Here is a 15,198-nt window from a genome sequence, read left to right as displayed (position 1 = left end):
AACGCAAAACGCACCGATACCCGGCATGCGACAAATGCCTCACTAACGAGAAGCATGGGACATGTGGCATCTCTATAAGGCTGCCTTGATGACCTCGTGGGGATGAAGAGATGGGGCCCAGGGGGGGAGCGTAGTGGGGGGGGGGAGCGGTGGGGGAGCGGTGGGGGGGGAGCATAGTGGGGGGGGAGCGGTTGGGGGGGAGCGGTGGTCTGGTCGGCCACCCGGCCTCTCGCGTGCCATGCCGGCCTTCATAGGTGCCACTCGCCCTTACAGTCTGTTAAGGCTATACGAGAGATCTTTGTACTTGTAGGGGCCAGTGGTATGGCTGGCCGCACAGCGCTGTTAATTATTGACCTAAAGCTTTCGTGACTGCAGGAATTCATATTCTTTGGGTCTTTCGGTAAAGCCACCTAGATAGACCAAATGATCAAAATAATAACAATATCACAACGTGTCGATAGCAACACAAGCATCGTCATCAGGTGGAAAATATAGCGGGAGAGCACCTGGGGCAGGAAAAAAAAATGTTTTCTTGTTCTATCTACGGGGCTTTACTGAAAGACCAAAAGAATATAGCGCTATTAATGTTTATTTTTCTACCGTAATTGGTTACCGGGGCTGAGGCAACCGCGTAAACTATGTAAACCCTGGGCTGGATCACTTTGGATGTAATTAAAAAAAAATCCAACTCCGTGCTATGCACGTGAACGCAATGTATGTACGTTGAACTTCTTTCGCACCGTACGTAGCCAACCGTGCCAATCGGAGGTGCCCGTTTACGTCGTTCGAGTCGTCCCGTTCGTCGCCAAACAAAACGAACGAACAAACAAAAACCAAACCCTCCTCAAACACTTTTTTTATTTCTGCCAACAGAAGGCACGTTCTGCGCGTGCACGAGCTCCAACAACAACACGTACTGGTGCGTGCGCACGCTCAACAGCAGCCACAACTCGCTCTTCTGCGAGTTCGCCACCGGCTTCATCGAGTACTTCGACCTCAACACCGACCCCTACCAGGTGACCTCCACATGCCTGCCTACCCTCCGCCACCACCCCGCCTGCGGGCCTGGCCTCGATTGCCCCAGCCAGGGCGGCGCATGGCGCCATGCAGGAGAAATGTTGAACGCGCCCGAGGAAAGTCCCCTGCACCTTGCTCCAATGCACAATGGGAAACGAATTCCTTACGCGAAACACACCGATACAACAACTTGAAGTCAATGCCTCGATGGTAAATATCTGTCCCGGTCCAGGCCTACCCCTAGGTCGACTCAGCCTTGAATGAGTACCTAGTGCGAAGTGTAATCATCAGCACTGGGGAGATAAAGGCGGCGGGGCGTGGAGATGGGCACCCACCCCCTCGTGTGCCGTGCCGGCCTTCATAGGCGCTCGCTAACAGCACTTGCCCCAACAGTCTGTTGAGGCTACACGGGGGATCTTTGTCTTCATGGACTCACCGCCTCCGTTTCCACGCAGATGCAGAACGCGGTGCACACTTTGGAGCGCGGCGCCCTCGGCGCCCTCCACGCTCAGCTCGCTGGGCTCCGCGCCTGCCGGGGACTCGGGCAGTGCGAGCCGCCCGCCAGCAACACGCACACAGGTAGTGGTCATCACACTCCTCCTACTCACACTCCTACTCACACTCCTACTCACACTCCTACTCACACTCCTACTCACACTCCTACTCACACTCCTACTCACACTCCTACTCACACTCCTCACACTCCTACTCACACTGCAGCAGCACATACACATTCTAGATTTGAAGCTTTCGTGACTGCAAGGATTCATATTCTTAGGTTTTTTCGGTAAAGTCACGTGGGTAAAAAATTAAAATTTAAATTAATAAAAGTAAAATAAAATAAATAAAAATCACGACGTTTCGGAGGCAACACGGAAGCTTGTGTTGCCTCCGAAACGTCGTGATTTTTATTTTATTTTTATTTTATTTCACTTCTATTAATTTTAATTTTTTACCTACGTGACTTTACCGAAAAAACCTAAGAATATAGCACACACACAGGTAGTGGTCATCCCGCACAGCGCCCCTACTCCTCACACTCCTCACCCTGCAGCAGCATCGCACACTCATGCACCTGCCCCACTCACTCAAAGTCCGTCATCTCATACTGCACCAACTACCCCACTTGATAAGTTTCCATCATCTTATACTGATACACCGAACCCACTCACGTTACATCCATCATCTTATACTGATCCACCTACCCCACTCACTTTACACCCATCATCTTAAACTGATACACCGACCCCACTCACTTTACACCCATCATCTTACACTGATCCACCTACCTCACTCACTTTACATCCATCATCTTACACTGATCCACCTACCTCACTCACTTTACATCCATCATCTTACACTGATCCACCGACCCTACCCACTCCAGTTCTACGAGTATTTGTTGGTCACGATGCGTAATCGACACATCGACGTTGCGTTGTTGCGCGTCCACGAGTTTGCAGGAAAATGTAACCCATCGTGTCCACGGTTGTCCAGCAACACTTTTAAACTACAACAAAGAGAATAGAAATACAAATTTAAAACGTCAAAAGTGATTTCGTGCTCAAACGAGCATTAAGGCGGAACTCATCTGCCGCTTACAACCATAATGCCGTGCTGGAAATTCCACATTCCTTTGGCAGGGGTGATTCCCTCCGGAGGACAACCACTGTTGATTTTATCCACAAAGTGGTACTCGTATCGATGGTGGTGATGATGATTGATGATGGGCTTGAGTTTACCAAAAACGGGGATTTGAACTGAGCCACCGCCCTAGCCGCTTCAAAAGAATCTGCAAAATTAAAGCGAGGTGGATGCGGTGTGCCAAGGTTACTCCCAGAAGAGTGACCCGGACTATGAATCACCTCGCTGTTTGTGCGAAACACACACAACACACATAACAGCACGCGCCTCTGCAGACCAGTCTTAACGTGCCAAGCTGGACAATGCGGGAAGGCGGAACTGATATCTTCGCACGCTTCACAACGCTCCACCGTGATCCACTTTGCTTTTTAATTGCGACGTCCGAAAACCTTTTCACAATTAACCGTGCGAATGCCGCTTTTAACGTCTGTGTTTCTCTTTGCAATCAGGTTTCAAAGGTGACAGCAGCTATGATAATTACAGGTACAAGGCTGTGTGGTCATAATCCACCTCCCATTCGCGTGCCGTCTCATTTCCAGCCCCATCGTCCATTCATTGCTGCAGCCAGCATGGCCATAACCAGCGTGTCGTTTGCTGTGATTTTCATTTTGCATGAGCTCGTTAAGGCCATTTGGTTTTAAGTTGTTGTGATTTTTTTTTCTGTAATTTTTCTTGCATTCCACGCGGTACCACCGGCGAGAGTTCACCGTCGCGTCTGTTGTTCAACGTATCCCGAAATGCATTTCCCACTGTTGGTGCATTGTCCCGGAAGGTTTTTGACGTAATGCCCAAATCCATACACGGCATTGTGTTGTATCGAAAACGATTTTATTGATACGAGATTCATCGCTAAGGGATGAGCTTTAGATTTTAATTTATTGTGATTTTGGAGTCGTTAATTGTTTAAACGAGTAGTTTACGTTTTGCGAAAACATGTCTTCGTACTCGCAAAACCGGATATCACCCGGTGTCATGTGACACCACTTTTGGCGGAAAAAGAGTGGACATGATGTCATTGAACTGATGTCACTTACCGTGACATCATGAAGTCATGTCTCTACGGGCTCAATCAATAACACTGCAGCAGCCACTGCTTATGTGAAGAGTGGTTCCTGGTGCCATCACGATACACATGTCGTCTGTTTGTTTTGAATAATCCACTGTGATTTGGCTGAAGCACAAAAGCAAATGTTTGTCCCACCATAAACAGAGAGATTTAAGGAGATAATTGGTTTTCTATTTGAGTCTTGTGCTATAAAAAATAAAATTCCCCTGTGTTATTGGATTTTAACAGATTTTAAATTGAAACTCGCTGTTCCCTAATCGTGGGTGGTGCTTTGGGTGTTTACATATTTTAATTATTCTTTTAATAGTTTTTTCCGTGTCAATTCACCACTTCTGGGTGAGTCCGTATTCTGTGCAGCACCCCCAGAGGGTACGTGTTAAACAAACTTAATGATTACACAAGAGGCTCTTCCGTGTGGCCCAAACGCAGCTAATAACTATTCAAAGTGGTTAGATGAGGATAAAGAGGCTTTGCTACCTTATTCGCCAGAATATTAAGGCCCTCGGGAATGTGAAACGCGTTCCCGGTGTCATTAAAGTTATGAAAGTCTGGTCACATCAAAACCGGCACCCGTCATTAGTCACCAATTGACGGTAACACCTCCGCGGCACCTGTGGCAGGCCAGGTGCACTTTGAGGCCACGCTGATTTAGGTCACGGTACAGACCCAAGTGCCATGGGTTGACCGACAGAGATGACTGGTCACGCCTAACAGATTATAATACAAATCCCCCACCGTTGCTTTAAAATGCAGGTAAAAGAGGGCATTTTATAGCCCGGCGAACATGGTCTATATTTTCCCAGAAAGGAGTCTCAAGACCTCCCAAGCAAGAGGTTCCTGCTTGGGATGTTTGGCCAATTCTATAACAAGTTGTTGGGCGTTTTTTGCACGTGGGAGAAACTCGAGTATCTGGAGAAACCTCGCGCATGCAGGAGGGGTATACTGAAACTCCACTCAAATTGGCATTTCAATAACCTGTTTGCTGCACTGATGCCTTAATTTTAGAGGAGGCTTAAAATATCCCAGAATGATGCCACCTTAAGGCATTTTTTTCAGAAGAGTCTCGCAACATTCGATTATTTGACCGATTCTATGAGTGAGAGTTTGGCTACATGTGGGAACGAAACCGGAGTGGCCGGAGAAATGCCACCATGCATATGGCCCGGGAAACACTCAGAGTGCCTTCTGACCACCCCAAAGCCACATATGAAAGTACTAACCAGGCCCTGCCCTGCTTAGCTTCCAAGGAAAATGGTCACCGGCAGGGTTGGTACATTCACCATTCGGGGGGGGGGCTCTAAGCAGAAATAATTTGAGGCAAACCTCCCTTTAAGCTTTAAAAAAAAAATTGGCCCTGCGAGGAAAAAAAAAATCATGCACTGTATGTCATCTGGTAATGTTCATTAATGCGATGTATTTGTTTTTTGTAAAATCTCGCCCTCACTGAAGAGGGCATCGCAATACTTTACAGTATAAATTAAACGAAGGTAGTCCTACCTTTAAAATCAAAACACATTTTTAAAACAATGAGAGGACATACTCAAGGATAAGCTAAAAGAGAAAAAAAGTCTTGCAGAGTTTCCTCAAATGTCTGGTGCTCGGAGGACCGGCGGAAAAGAGTTCCACATCTTAGGCACCACACTCGAGAAGGCCCCTACTACTACCGCCGAGTGTAGAATGAAAAACTCTAGGTCGAGCGAGCAGGTATGTATCTACCAGAAGTGTGAGGGGCCAGACGGGACTGCAGGTACTGATGACCCCCTCCATCAACCCCCAGGCTTAGATCCGCCACTCATAATGGCTCTCTCGTGTGGCTAAATCAAAGATCGCAAACGGGTTTTGATTCCTTACCTGTACCCGTACCCGGCCGCACCAGGGTCGCAAACGGGTACCCGTACCCGTACCCGGCCGTACCCGTACCCTACCCATACCCGGCCGGGTACGGGTAGGGTACGGGTATCGAGTGCCTGATTGCGACCTCTGGGATGAAGTCATGTTGCAGGCGCGGGTGGGTTGATTCTAGGAACTTTAACTGTGAGAAGAGACAAGACGTTGGGAAATGAGTGACAAACAGTTACTCACCAGTGACTCACGGCCTACCCATACCTGTACCCGGCCGCACCAGGGTCGCTACCCGTACCCGGCCGGGTACGGGTAGCCGGGTATCGGGTAGGGTACGGGTATCGGGCACCCGGTTGCGACCTCTGGGCTAAATATAGGAGGTTATAGTTGAGAGATTGGCGGCACGTGGGGAGAACCCAGAGTTAAATATTATCAACAACTTCAAGCTACAAAACGACCGTTACTTTTGTGCTCGGTGACGGTACCGTACAGCGGCCACCACTGAACGGCGCTGTGACCCGCTTTGAATTGTCCTCGTAAAATACGGGCACACCTCGCTTAGCGCTCAGGTTGCGTTCCTGGAGAAACGAGCGCTACAATCGAAACGGCGCTAAAAGGGCTCATGATACCATTGCGCTGAATTGGTTGCTGCGATACTCAATGTTGTACAAAAACCACACCAAGTCCATTCGCTGCTGGGTCAACGAAGTCCCGGACGCCCGTTGGTTACACGGTTAGACGAGACTCAGTTTAACTGTTTATGCGGAGACACGAAACAGAAATATATAAAATATGTATTATGCTGTTCGTGTTAACATATTCACATATTAACTAATTTATTGATCGTGCATAATAGTTTTACGTAGGTTCTGTTTTGGCCAAGTGTTGGATCTTTAGTCACTTCCGCTTTGAGCACTTGATATGGGAAATGTTTGCTGATTTATGTTGTTACTTTACAGTACTCTGTACAACAACGCTTAATAATTACTGCGCATTGCACATTGCATCACTTTTCGCCAAGCGAGGCGCTGGGTATTTTTTTTTACAGGGAAGGCTCCTTGCCTTTAAAAACACACACACACACATCAGGAAGATCACCAGCCTTGGCTTAAAGAATATCAACTGCTGATGAGGCAAAGCATGTCGAAACCGGTCCAGAGTTGGCTTGTTTTCAAACAATATTGTTTAGAAGCCCATGTGGCTGATGCGATGTGTTACAAAAATACTTTTGCTTGAGGGGGCAGCATTGTCTGCTTAATTACATTGCCGAGTGCAGTAAACTTTTACGTTGTCTTGAACATTTAACTGTTGCACGGTGAGCCGATTGTGAGTTTGCGTTGGCGGCATGTAGGTCGAATGCGTCACCTGCGCTGCTTGCCGCTACGTTTACCATCGCTTTGCCACTTCTACTATCAAGCGCGATTTATTCATTTTGCTCTTTGAGACATTGGCCCACAAATTGAGTATTGGTACCACCCAGTGGTGTGGCGAATGCTCACGATGTTTTTTTATTAATTAGTATTAAAGCAGTGTAACTCTTGATTACGTGCACGTGCTATAGGAAGGTCGTTGCGGTAGCTTATTTTTAACGACGTAACGAGATAAATGCCCGTTAAAGCGTGTTTAATAGAGAGTATCGGTTTGGAGAAGAGGACACATGCTTGTTCGATTTGAAACATCTGAAGGATTAGCGTTGATAACAAATGTGTCTATGAAACGGACGCTACGTACGGTAATATTTCTCCATAAGATAATTTTTTTGGGTTAGATCGCGTAAATATAAATGTGTCATTAAATCCGCCACCACCCGACACAGCCAATTAGTAAGGGTTGTCACGTAAACAGAACGTGGCCAATTCGTTACGAGTACCACACATCGATGTGTTGAGCAAATCCACAACATTTACAATCTGGGTACGACGTTTCGCCAGTAATTACAACCAGCTTCATCAGGCGACAACCAGATTTGTGGAGAAATCCTCCTGTTTCGTTCCTTAAATAGAGGGATAGATGTGATGATGTCACTTGTGAGCCCTTCACGTGGCTGTGTCTGGTGGTGGCGGGTGTAACAACACATTTATATTTACACGATCTAACCCAAAAAAAACCTATATTATGGATGATATTGGTCGCGAAAGCCTATGTGGTAATATTTCTGTCCGCGGATGGGCACTGCCCATGAGTGGTGCATCCAGATTAAGGTGAATGAAGGGAGTACTGGCTAAGGTGGATCCTGACACTCCAGATGGGACCAACGACCCCCACCTTGGCTCGTTAACTACTCCACTGCACTGTGTATAAAAATACGGAACATACTCATGGGCTGAAATATACAGCAGACTACGTATGGAGGGAGCAGTCAAACATTTCTGAGAAGGCAAGGCAGTATTGAAATCGCATGCAGAGTTGCAATGATAACTTTACAATGCTTTATTGATTCAGTTCTGTAGCCAAAACACCCTGTTGTTTTAGTCCAAATTGTGTTAATATTAATGAGATGTCCACAATTAATTAAACAGTGCTTCGGCTGTGACAGTTTTCTTCGTGCCTCGTTATCACATTTGTTTGACTGTGTACGCATCACAGTTTATTGACGGCAAGTAAAACTCGATTGCCAAAAACAGACACGTTCATATTTTTTTCGTATCCCATTTCACCGAATTAAAACAATCGGGGTTTGCAGTGCACCGTTTTTTTTATTCATTAAAATCAAACCCCCCAAAAACTGCGGCCCTTTTAGTAGTGCTCGTACAAAACTCTAAAAGTATTCGAGCTCTGTTCTTGTGCCCATGAAATGCCAATTGCTCATCCCACATCTCGCTGCATCTCACTCTTGTCGACATCTCCTTTTCATTTCACATTCATGGCTCTTCGCTGTATCTCTCTTCTCTCATCTCATTGCGCCTCAATCTGTTGTTCACGTTAATCTCATCTCTGCCACCTCTCTATCTCACTCGGAGTTCATGCTTCGCCCCCCCCCCCCACCCCCATGGGTTAACACCACCACCACTGTGTACCGAGCTCTCATGAAAAATGCCACATTGTCACAGTTTTGCACCACGTAATTATTTTCTCTCGCAGTGCCACCAGCGACCTCTTGGTGTTATTAAATTATTTCGAAAGAAATCTGTCCGATGGGGGGTTTTTGCTGTTGTTTTACATCGGCGACAGAAAACTCCCACACTTGCGATTGCCAACCCTTGGGCTTGCGCCAGATCTGTTCCCCACAGCGAGCGTAGGTGCCAGCCAGAGCTGCTCAGCATAAAGTCCCCCCCCCTCCAACCACCACCAGCCGACACAACGAGCGTAGACAGACGACAATGACGGCTACGCTGTGCTGATGAGTCCACGTGCAGAGATGATGAATCCTGTAGGTTGTTGCCTTGTGGTCCTGCCGTGGCCTTGAATTCAAAGGGGGGGGGGGCGAAAATTTCACCCCCTCTAGCTCTGTCGAGCTGAGTCAACACAGTGCTGCGTGTAGGGATGTATGCGGTGGTGTCACCGTGACATGCACAGCATGCTGGGACTTATTGTTCTGCTTTTTGCCGTCTTAAGACACCGTTTTGTGGATATTAACACGAGTTTGTTTCCAGCCTGCATGCTTTTTTTTCTCTTCAATCACAGACACATCTTTGTTTCCGAGTGTGTAAGGGACGTACGGTCGCCAACCTGTAGGGGTGTAACGATTCTTAAGACTGCCACACATGCATTAATTCACCCATGCAAGTATAAGTGTGTTCCATATATATTCATACCCTGTGTGTCGCGTGCAATTGGTTCACGCGACCCCTACACACATTAAAGGCCGCTACGTTAAGTAAACATTTAATCTTTTTATCGAATTGTGACAGATCGTTACACCCCTCTGCAAATTGTTCAGCTGCATGCAAAAGTCACTTTGGTAATTGTTGTAAACCTCGTTGTTGTTGTTGTTGTGCAGGGAAAAAATCTGGGACGGATGGGAAGGGTAAGACTCCGGCAGGCCTGGACGAGGACGTGTGGCCGTGGAGTCACGGGGACCCGTCCTTCGGACACAACTCCATCCTGGGCCATCATCATCATCCTCATCACCACCATCATCACCTTCCCCATAACCATCATAATCATCCTCCACCTCCTCCGCGCCGCTACCACGGCGACCCCCCGCACTCACTCGACTCGACGGCCGTGGCCAGCAACAGCGGCTGGGCTAATTTTTGGCTCGACGTGGACACTGTGGTGGAACTGCTTCGGGATTTGCACGGTAGCCAGGGCACGGAGATGAAACCGCGCGCGGCCGCCGGCAACGCGGCCACCGATTTCGCCTCCGCTCCGTCCTCCGCCACGGCCAAGCGGAGAGCGCCGTTGGTCCCGGACGCCGAGGACGGATCTGGCGCGTCTCTGACGCTCGAGGTGGCTGAGAAGGAGGAGGAGACGGTGGATGATGAGGACGAGGAGAGGGAGGCGGCCGTGGATTCCAGCGGACTTGGTCCTTTGGACTTGGGGTGGCTCCAGGACGGGGCAGGACGCAGTCGCGGGGAGTGCCGGCGTTAGCCGCGGCAGAATCGGCAAGAGCAGGAGAAAGGACGGCCGAGGCAGGGATGGCAAAGTCGGAACCCGCCACAGCAGCAGCAGCAGCATGAGTAGAAAGCACCGGCTGGGCACCGACATCAGGAATCAGGATGGCAGCTACAACGGGAGCAGCAGCAGGATCCAGAGCAGCAGTAGTAGCAGCCACTCAGCTGCGAACGACACATACAGCAGCGTTCGTGGAGGGCTTTCCGATGCCGATGGCGGTTCAGGCGAAGAGGGCCATCAGGTGTACGCGTCGGGATCCAGTCGAGTCGTGAGCAAGATCAGCTTCATCCCAGAGTCCACGGCTGAGCCAGACTTCAGCGGAGAAGGATTCATCCCCATTCATGATCATCAGTGACACCGCGGCGTTCCTGCGTGTGAGTGTGTGCGGTGACAGGCCATGTGGGACCTTTGTTTGTGTGTGTGCTGTGATTGGCGCACTGTGCCACAATCCTAGCCAACCGGAGTTAGATTCCTCGCCGAGCACAGCACCAATACCAGTTGATATCTGAACCTGGCCTGAGCCTCCCCTAGGTCAACTCAGCCTAGAATAAGTACCCGGTGCGGTGTTGTGGTTTGAACCATGAAGCGCCGGTCAGACGGGAGGTGGCAACACGCCCATGGTGCTGAACCCAATCTGCCACCTCATAAGCATGTGCTGTGCTGGCCTTAACAGGTGCTCGCTTATATCATAATTTTGTCAACATTGTATTAGCAAGTGTGCTCTAGGTTTGTATACAAATCGTCATTTCTTTATGACAGGGTTGGGCTACAGCACGGCATGGCTCACTAGCAAATTTGGCCAAATCTGGGCTTAATGGGAATGTGAGAGAGAGAGAGTGAGTGGTCTTCTCTCTCCAGAGAGAGACAGCCAGGCACGTACAAAATGAACGGCGCTCATTTCGCGGTTGCCATGCCCTGGACGCTGAAGGTTATTTATCTGTGCGTGGAAGTGCTTTTGTTATTCGTTGGCTGCGACTTCGTGTGGGACAAACGCGACTGACTTGACCACGTGAAATTGTTGCAATGCTCCGCTAAGACGTCGCATAAAAAGTAAATTAACAATAATATTACACAGCAAATACGGGTGTTTAAAATACACCGGTCTTTTGGTACCTATTCATAAATGTCTACGTATGATCACGCGTGTACGGGTGTATATATATATGCCTTCAATTGTACCTTATTTGACATCTTGTGGGTTATTATATGTATAAAAACACAGTGCAAATAGGCGTACATTGATACATTTTATAGTGCACTTTAACATCCAAAACGTTTCAGAGCGTAAGTTCGGAGCATTACGATTGCAGTTCAAACGTCTGACATTACCCAATGTCTTGATTCCCTTGTTTGCTATGCCAGGTCTGACATTCGACGTGAGATAAATTCTCTTTCATTATCTACACAGGTCATAAAGTCTGCATTTTGGCACTACGGCACATTCCACACGGTGCCTTTTCTTACTCCTCAACACACGAGGGGGCAAGAAATTTAGGCAGAATATCACACGTTTGGGTCTCTCCATATTCTCCTATATCTGTCACGAGCAACACGCACGCACTATAAAACAATGTCGTCATCAGTCAATGTATTGGGCCAGAGTTTTGACCAAAATGCTTTCTACGCTTTTCATGTCTCGTAAATCTACCGTGTAGTCTATTGAAATCGTATACTGTACTCTATTTGCTTTGCCATTGACTTTCAACTGCTCCGACCGCTGATGAGAGAGAGATATACTTGACATTGTTATTTATTAAAGGTCAGACTGGGCCCCGCCGTCGATATGTGGAATTAACATCCACTGGCTCAAGACAAACAAATGGTTATTACCACCGCCCAGCGCTCGAATAAAGCATGGGGTAAAACATTTTGTTACGTATATAGTGCATAATACTTATGATAACATTCGTGTGAATTTAGTTGTGAAGTCTGCTTTGGAAGTAAATGTAGGTGGATTGTAAAAGTGGCTGTACTGTAAAATAAAATCCACATTTTAAAGGCGTTGGATATTTAATATTTTAGGCCACGCGTACGCACCGCGTGGCCTAAGGTTCTTGAGAAAATGTTAACCCCCTTGTCTGTTCCTGTGTCGTCGTTTCAGTATTAATTACACGAGTGATAATGCGGGCAGGTAAACACTCCCCTTTGCTAAAGAACAAATGACGAAAAAAAACACACACACGCACTGCTCTGCAGCGGTCTCAAAGGCCCCAAAGTATTTTTTTTCTCATTACCCGCAGAAATTCGACAAGAGCTATGTTGTTTTGTTACTTGAATTAAAGTGCATACCGTGGTTTACTTTGTCCCTTTTCATTTTATGATGGGTTTTTTTCCTTCGTTTTACAAGATTTGTGTTTACAATATTTGTCTACTAATTTTGACGACTAAATGAAAAGTGAAAATTCCTGGCAATGAGGGAAGGCACCAGTTGTTTGATGGTGGAGCACACTAGCCAGCCAGATACTAGCCCTAACCCAAGTCACACTATCTATCAAGACACAATCCCTAACCCTACTACTACACTAGCCAGGCAGATACTAGCCCTAACCCAAGTCACAATATCTATCAAGACACAATCCCTAACCCTACTACTACACTAGCCAGCCAGATACTAGCCCTAACCCAAGTCACAATATCTCTCAAGACACAATCTCTAACCCTACTACTACACTAGCCAGCCAGATACTAGTCCTAACCCAAGTCACACTATCTATCAAGACACAATCCCTAACCCTACTACTACACTAGCCAGGCAGATACTAGCCCTAACCCAAGTCACAATATCTATCAAGACACAATCCCTAACCCTACTACTACACTAGCCAGCCAGATACTAGCCCTAACCCAAGTCACAATATCTCTCAAGACACAATCTCTAACCCTACTACTACACTAGCCAGCCAGATACTAGTCCTAACCCAAGTCACAATATCTATCAAGACACAATCCCTAACCCTACTACTACACTAGCCAGCCAGATACTAGCCCTAACCCAAGTCACAATATCTATCAAGACACAATCCCTAACCCTACTACTACACTAGCCAGCCAGATACTAGCCCTAACCCAAGTCACAATATCTATCAAGACACAATCTCTAACCCTACTACTACACTAGCCAGCCAGATACTAGCCCTAACCCAAGTCACAATATCTATCAAGACACAATCCCTAACCCTACTACTACACTAGCCAGCCAGATACTAGCCCTAACCCAAGTCACAATATCTGTCAAGACACAATCTCTAACCCTACTACCACACGAGCCAGCCAGATACTAGCCCTAACCCAAGTCACAATATCTGTCAAGACACAATCTCTAACCCTACTACTACACTAGCCAGCCAGATACTAGCCCTAACCCAAGTCACAATATCTATCAAGACACAATCCCTAACCCTACTACTACACTAGCCAGCCAGATACTAGCCCTAACCCAAGTCACAATATCTGTCAAAACACAATCCCTAACCCTACTACCACACGAGCCAGCCAGATAGTAGACCTAACCATAACTACTACCACTCTCTCCCTAATTCAAGTGACAATACCCAGCCAAACACAATCCCTAACGACTACCACACGAGCCAGCCAGATGCTAGCCTAGCGCTAACCACAATAGCCCTAATCCTAACCACACTATGCCAAGCCCATCCACGTTAACTTTAACGCCAACCATACTAGTCAGTCAGACACTAGTACTAACACTACTAGCACTAACCCTAACCACACTAGTACGCACCCTAACCACACTACTAGCACTAACCCTAACCACACTAGTACGCACCCTAACCACACTAGCACTAACCCTAACCACACTAGTACGCACCCTAACCACACTAGCACTAATCCTAACCACACTAGCACTAATCCTAACCACACTACTAGCCCTAACCTTCACCACACTCGCCAGCCAGACACGAGCCCTTCACCACATTAGCCAGCCAGACATTCTCATTCCATCTGATCCAATTTCCCCCCTCACCTCGCAACATTACACTCAATACTTGGGGTTCTTGAGCCATGACCATTGAATGGGAGAGTCGAGGTGGCTTTTGCCTTGGCATCCTTTGGCGGCGTTTGTAATGTGAAACCATCATCGGATCCAGCGTAACGTCATACTTGGAACAAGGCAATTATCATGATGGCAAATCTCTGTGTGATCCACTCACGCTGGCCATCCCACGCCTCGACATCACAGGCGTGCATCACGACCACCACCACCACGCCTGCACAAAGCAATTCAGGGCAAACCGGTAGGACCTGCTCAGAGGTGAGTACAAGTTTCAACTCGGAGATGAAGGCGAGTTGAGAGACCCACCAGGCCAGATTCAAAACTAATTTCTTCAGAAGTACCTGCTGCGGTTAAGTTGTCCTTCCCCTGCACCTCCGATTAGTACGGTTGCCTACGTACGGTGCGAAAGAAGTTCAACCCCAGCCTCTATACATCCCCAGCCTCTGTGAGCTATCGTCCAGGTCTGCCCTCACAACCCAGCAAGGGCCCAAGTTCTCGCTCGATATATTCCGATGTACGCCGTCGTTCTTCGACCGCCAACAATGCTTTGCCATCGGTATCGTGACCTTCCTCCGTCTCCCCTGCCTTCCAATGAACGTGCCTCTGTGGACACATCTCGACTGCCAAGTAAAACATGTTTTGCGCAGCCACTGTGCGCGAAGTGGGCCCTCTCCGCTTGACGCGCGCACACGTTCATGCCCACGCTTGCCACCAAATGTTCACTCGCAAATGTTTATACTGGTAGGAACCCACTGGTTCCACCAGCCCACAGGGGATTATTGTGTCCGTCCGTCGTGCAGGGAGGGGCTGGGTGGGGAGGGAGGGGCAGAGTGGGGAGGGGAGGGTGGGGGGTGGGAGGGGTGGGGCTGGGTGGGGAGGGGCTGGTCACCCCGCGGTGCCCTTATAAAACTCAACGTTTAACCTACTCACGCCGGCTTGTGCCCAACCTCACAATCGGCCATATTTGCGGAATACACCACGCCGCCGTTGACCCTGGCCATTGACCGAGCAACCCAACGTTCCTACCAGCTCCCTCCGCAGGAATGTGTTTTTGCCT

At 48.1% G+C, this 15,198-nt stretch overlaps 1 protein-coding gene across 5 annotated transcripts in view; it reads left to right on the top strand.

Moving 5' to 3' along the window:
* LOC133353381 (extracellular sulfatase Sulf-2-like) overlaps window positions 1-12,446 on the top strand; it is a 155,816-nt gene extending 143,370 nt beyond the window's left edge. For 4 of the 5 annotated variants that reach the window (XM_061569588.1, XM_061569584.1, XM_061569586.1 and 1 more), the window contains 3 exons: window positions 874-1,016; window positions 1,473-1,596; window positions 9,510-12,446. In XM_061569588.1, coding sequence (XP_061425572.1) covers window positions 874-1,016; window positions 1,473-1,596; window positions 9,510-10,102 — 860 coding nt within the window. In that variant the 3' untranslated portion in view covers window positions 10,103-12,446. Of the gene's footprint in view, window positions 1-873; window positions 1,017-1,472; window positions 1,597-3,110; window positions 3,145-9,509 lie in introns of all 5 variants that reach the window. The other variant, XM_061569589.1, reaches the window with a different exon arrangement.
* Window positions 12,447-15,198: the final 2,752 nt, after the last annotated feature.

The sequence above is a fragment of the Lethenteron reissneri genome, chromosome 43 (genome assembly GCF_015708825.2).
Source record: "Lethenteron reissneri isolate LAM-NWPU_2019-01 chromosome 43, ASM1570882v1, whole genome shotgun sequence".
Classification (NCBI taxonomy): Eukaryota; Metazoa; Chordata; class Hyperoartia; order Petromyzontiformes; family Petromyzontidae; genus Lethenteron; species Lethenteron reissneri.
The sequence above is the reverse complement of the archived record's forward strand: the minus strand, read 5'-3'. Positions and strand labels throughout refer to the sequence as shown.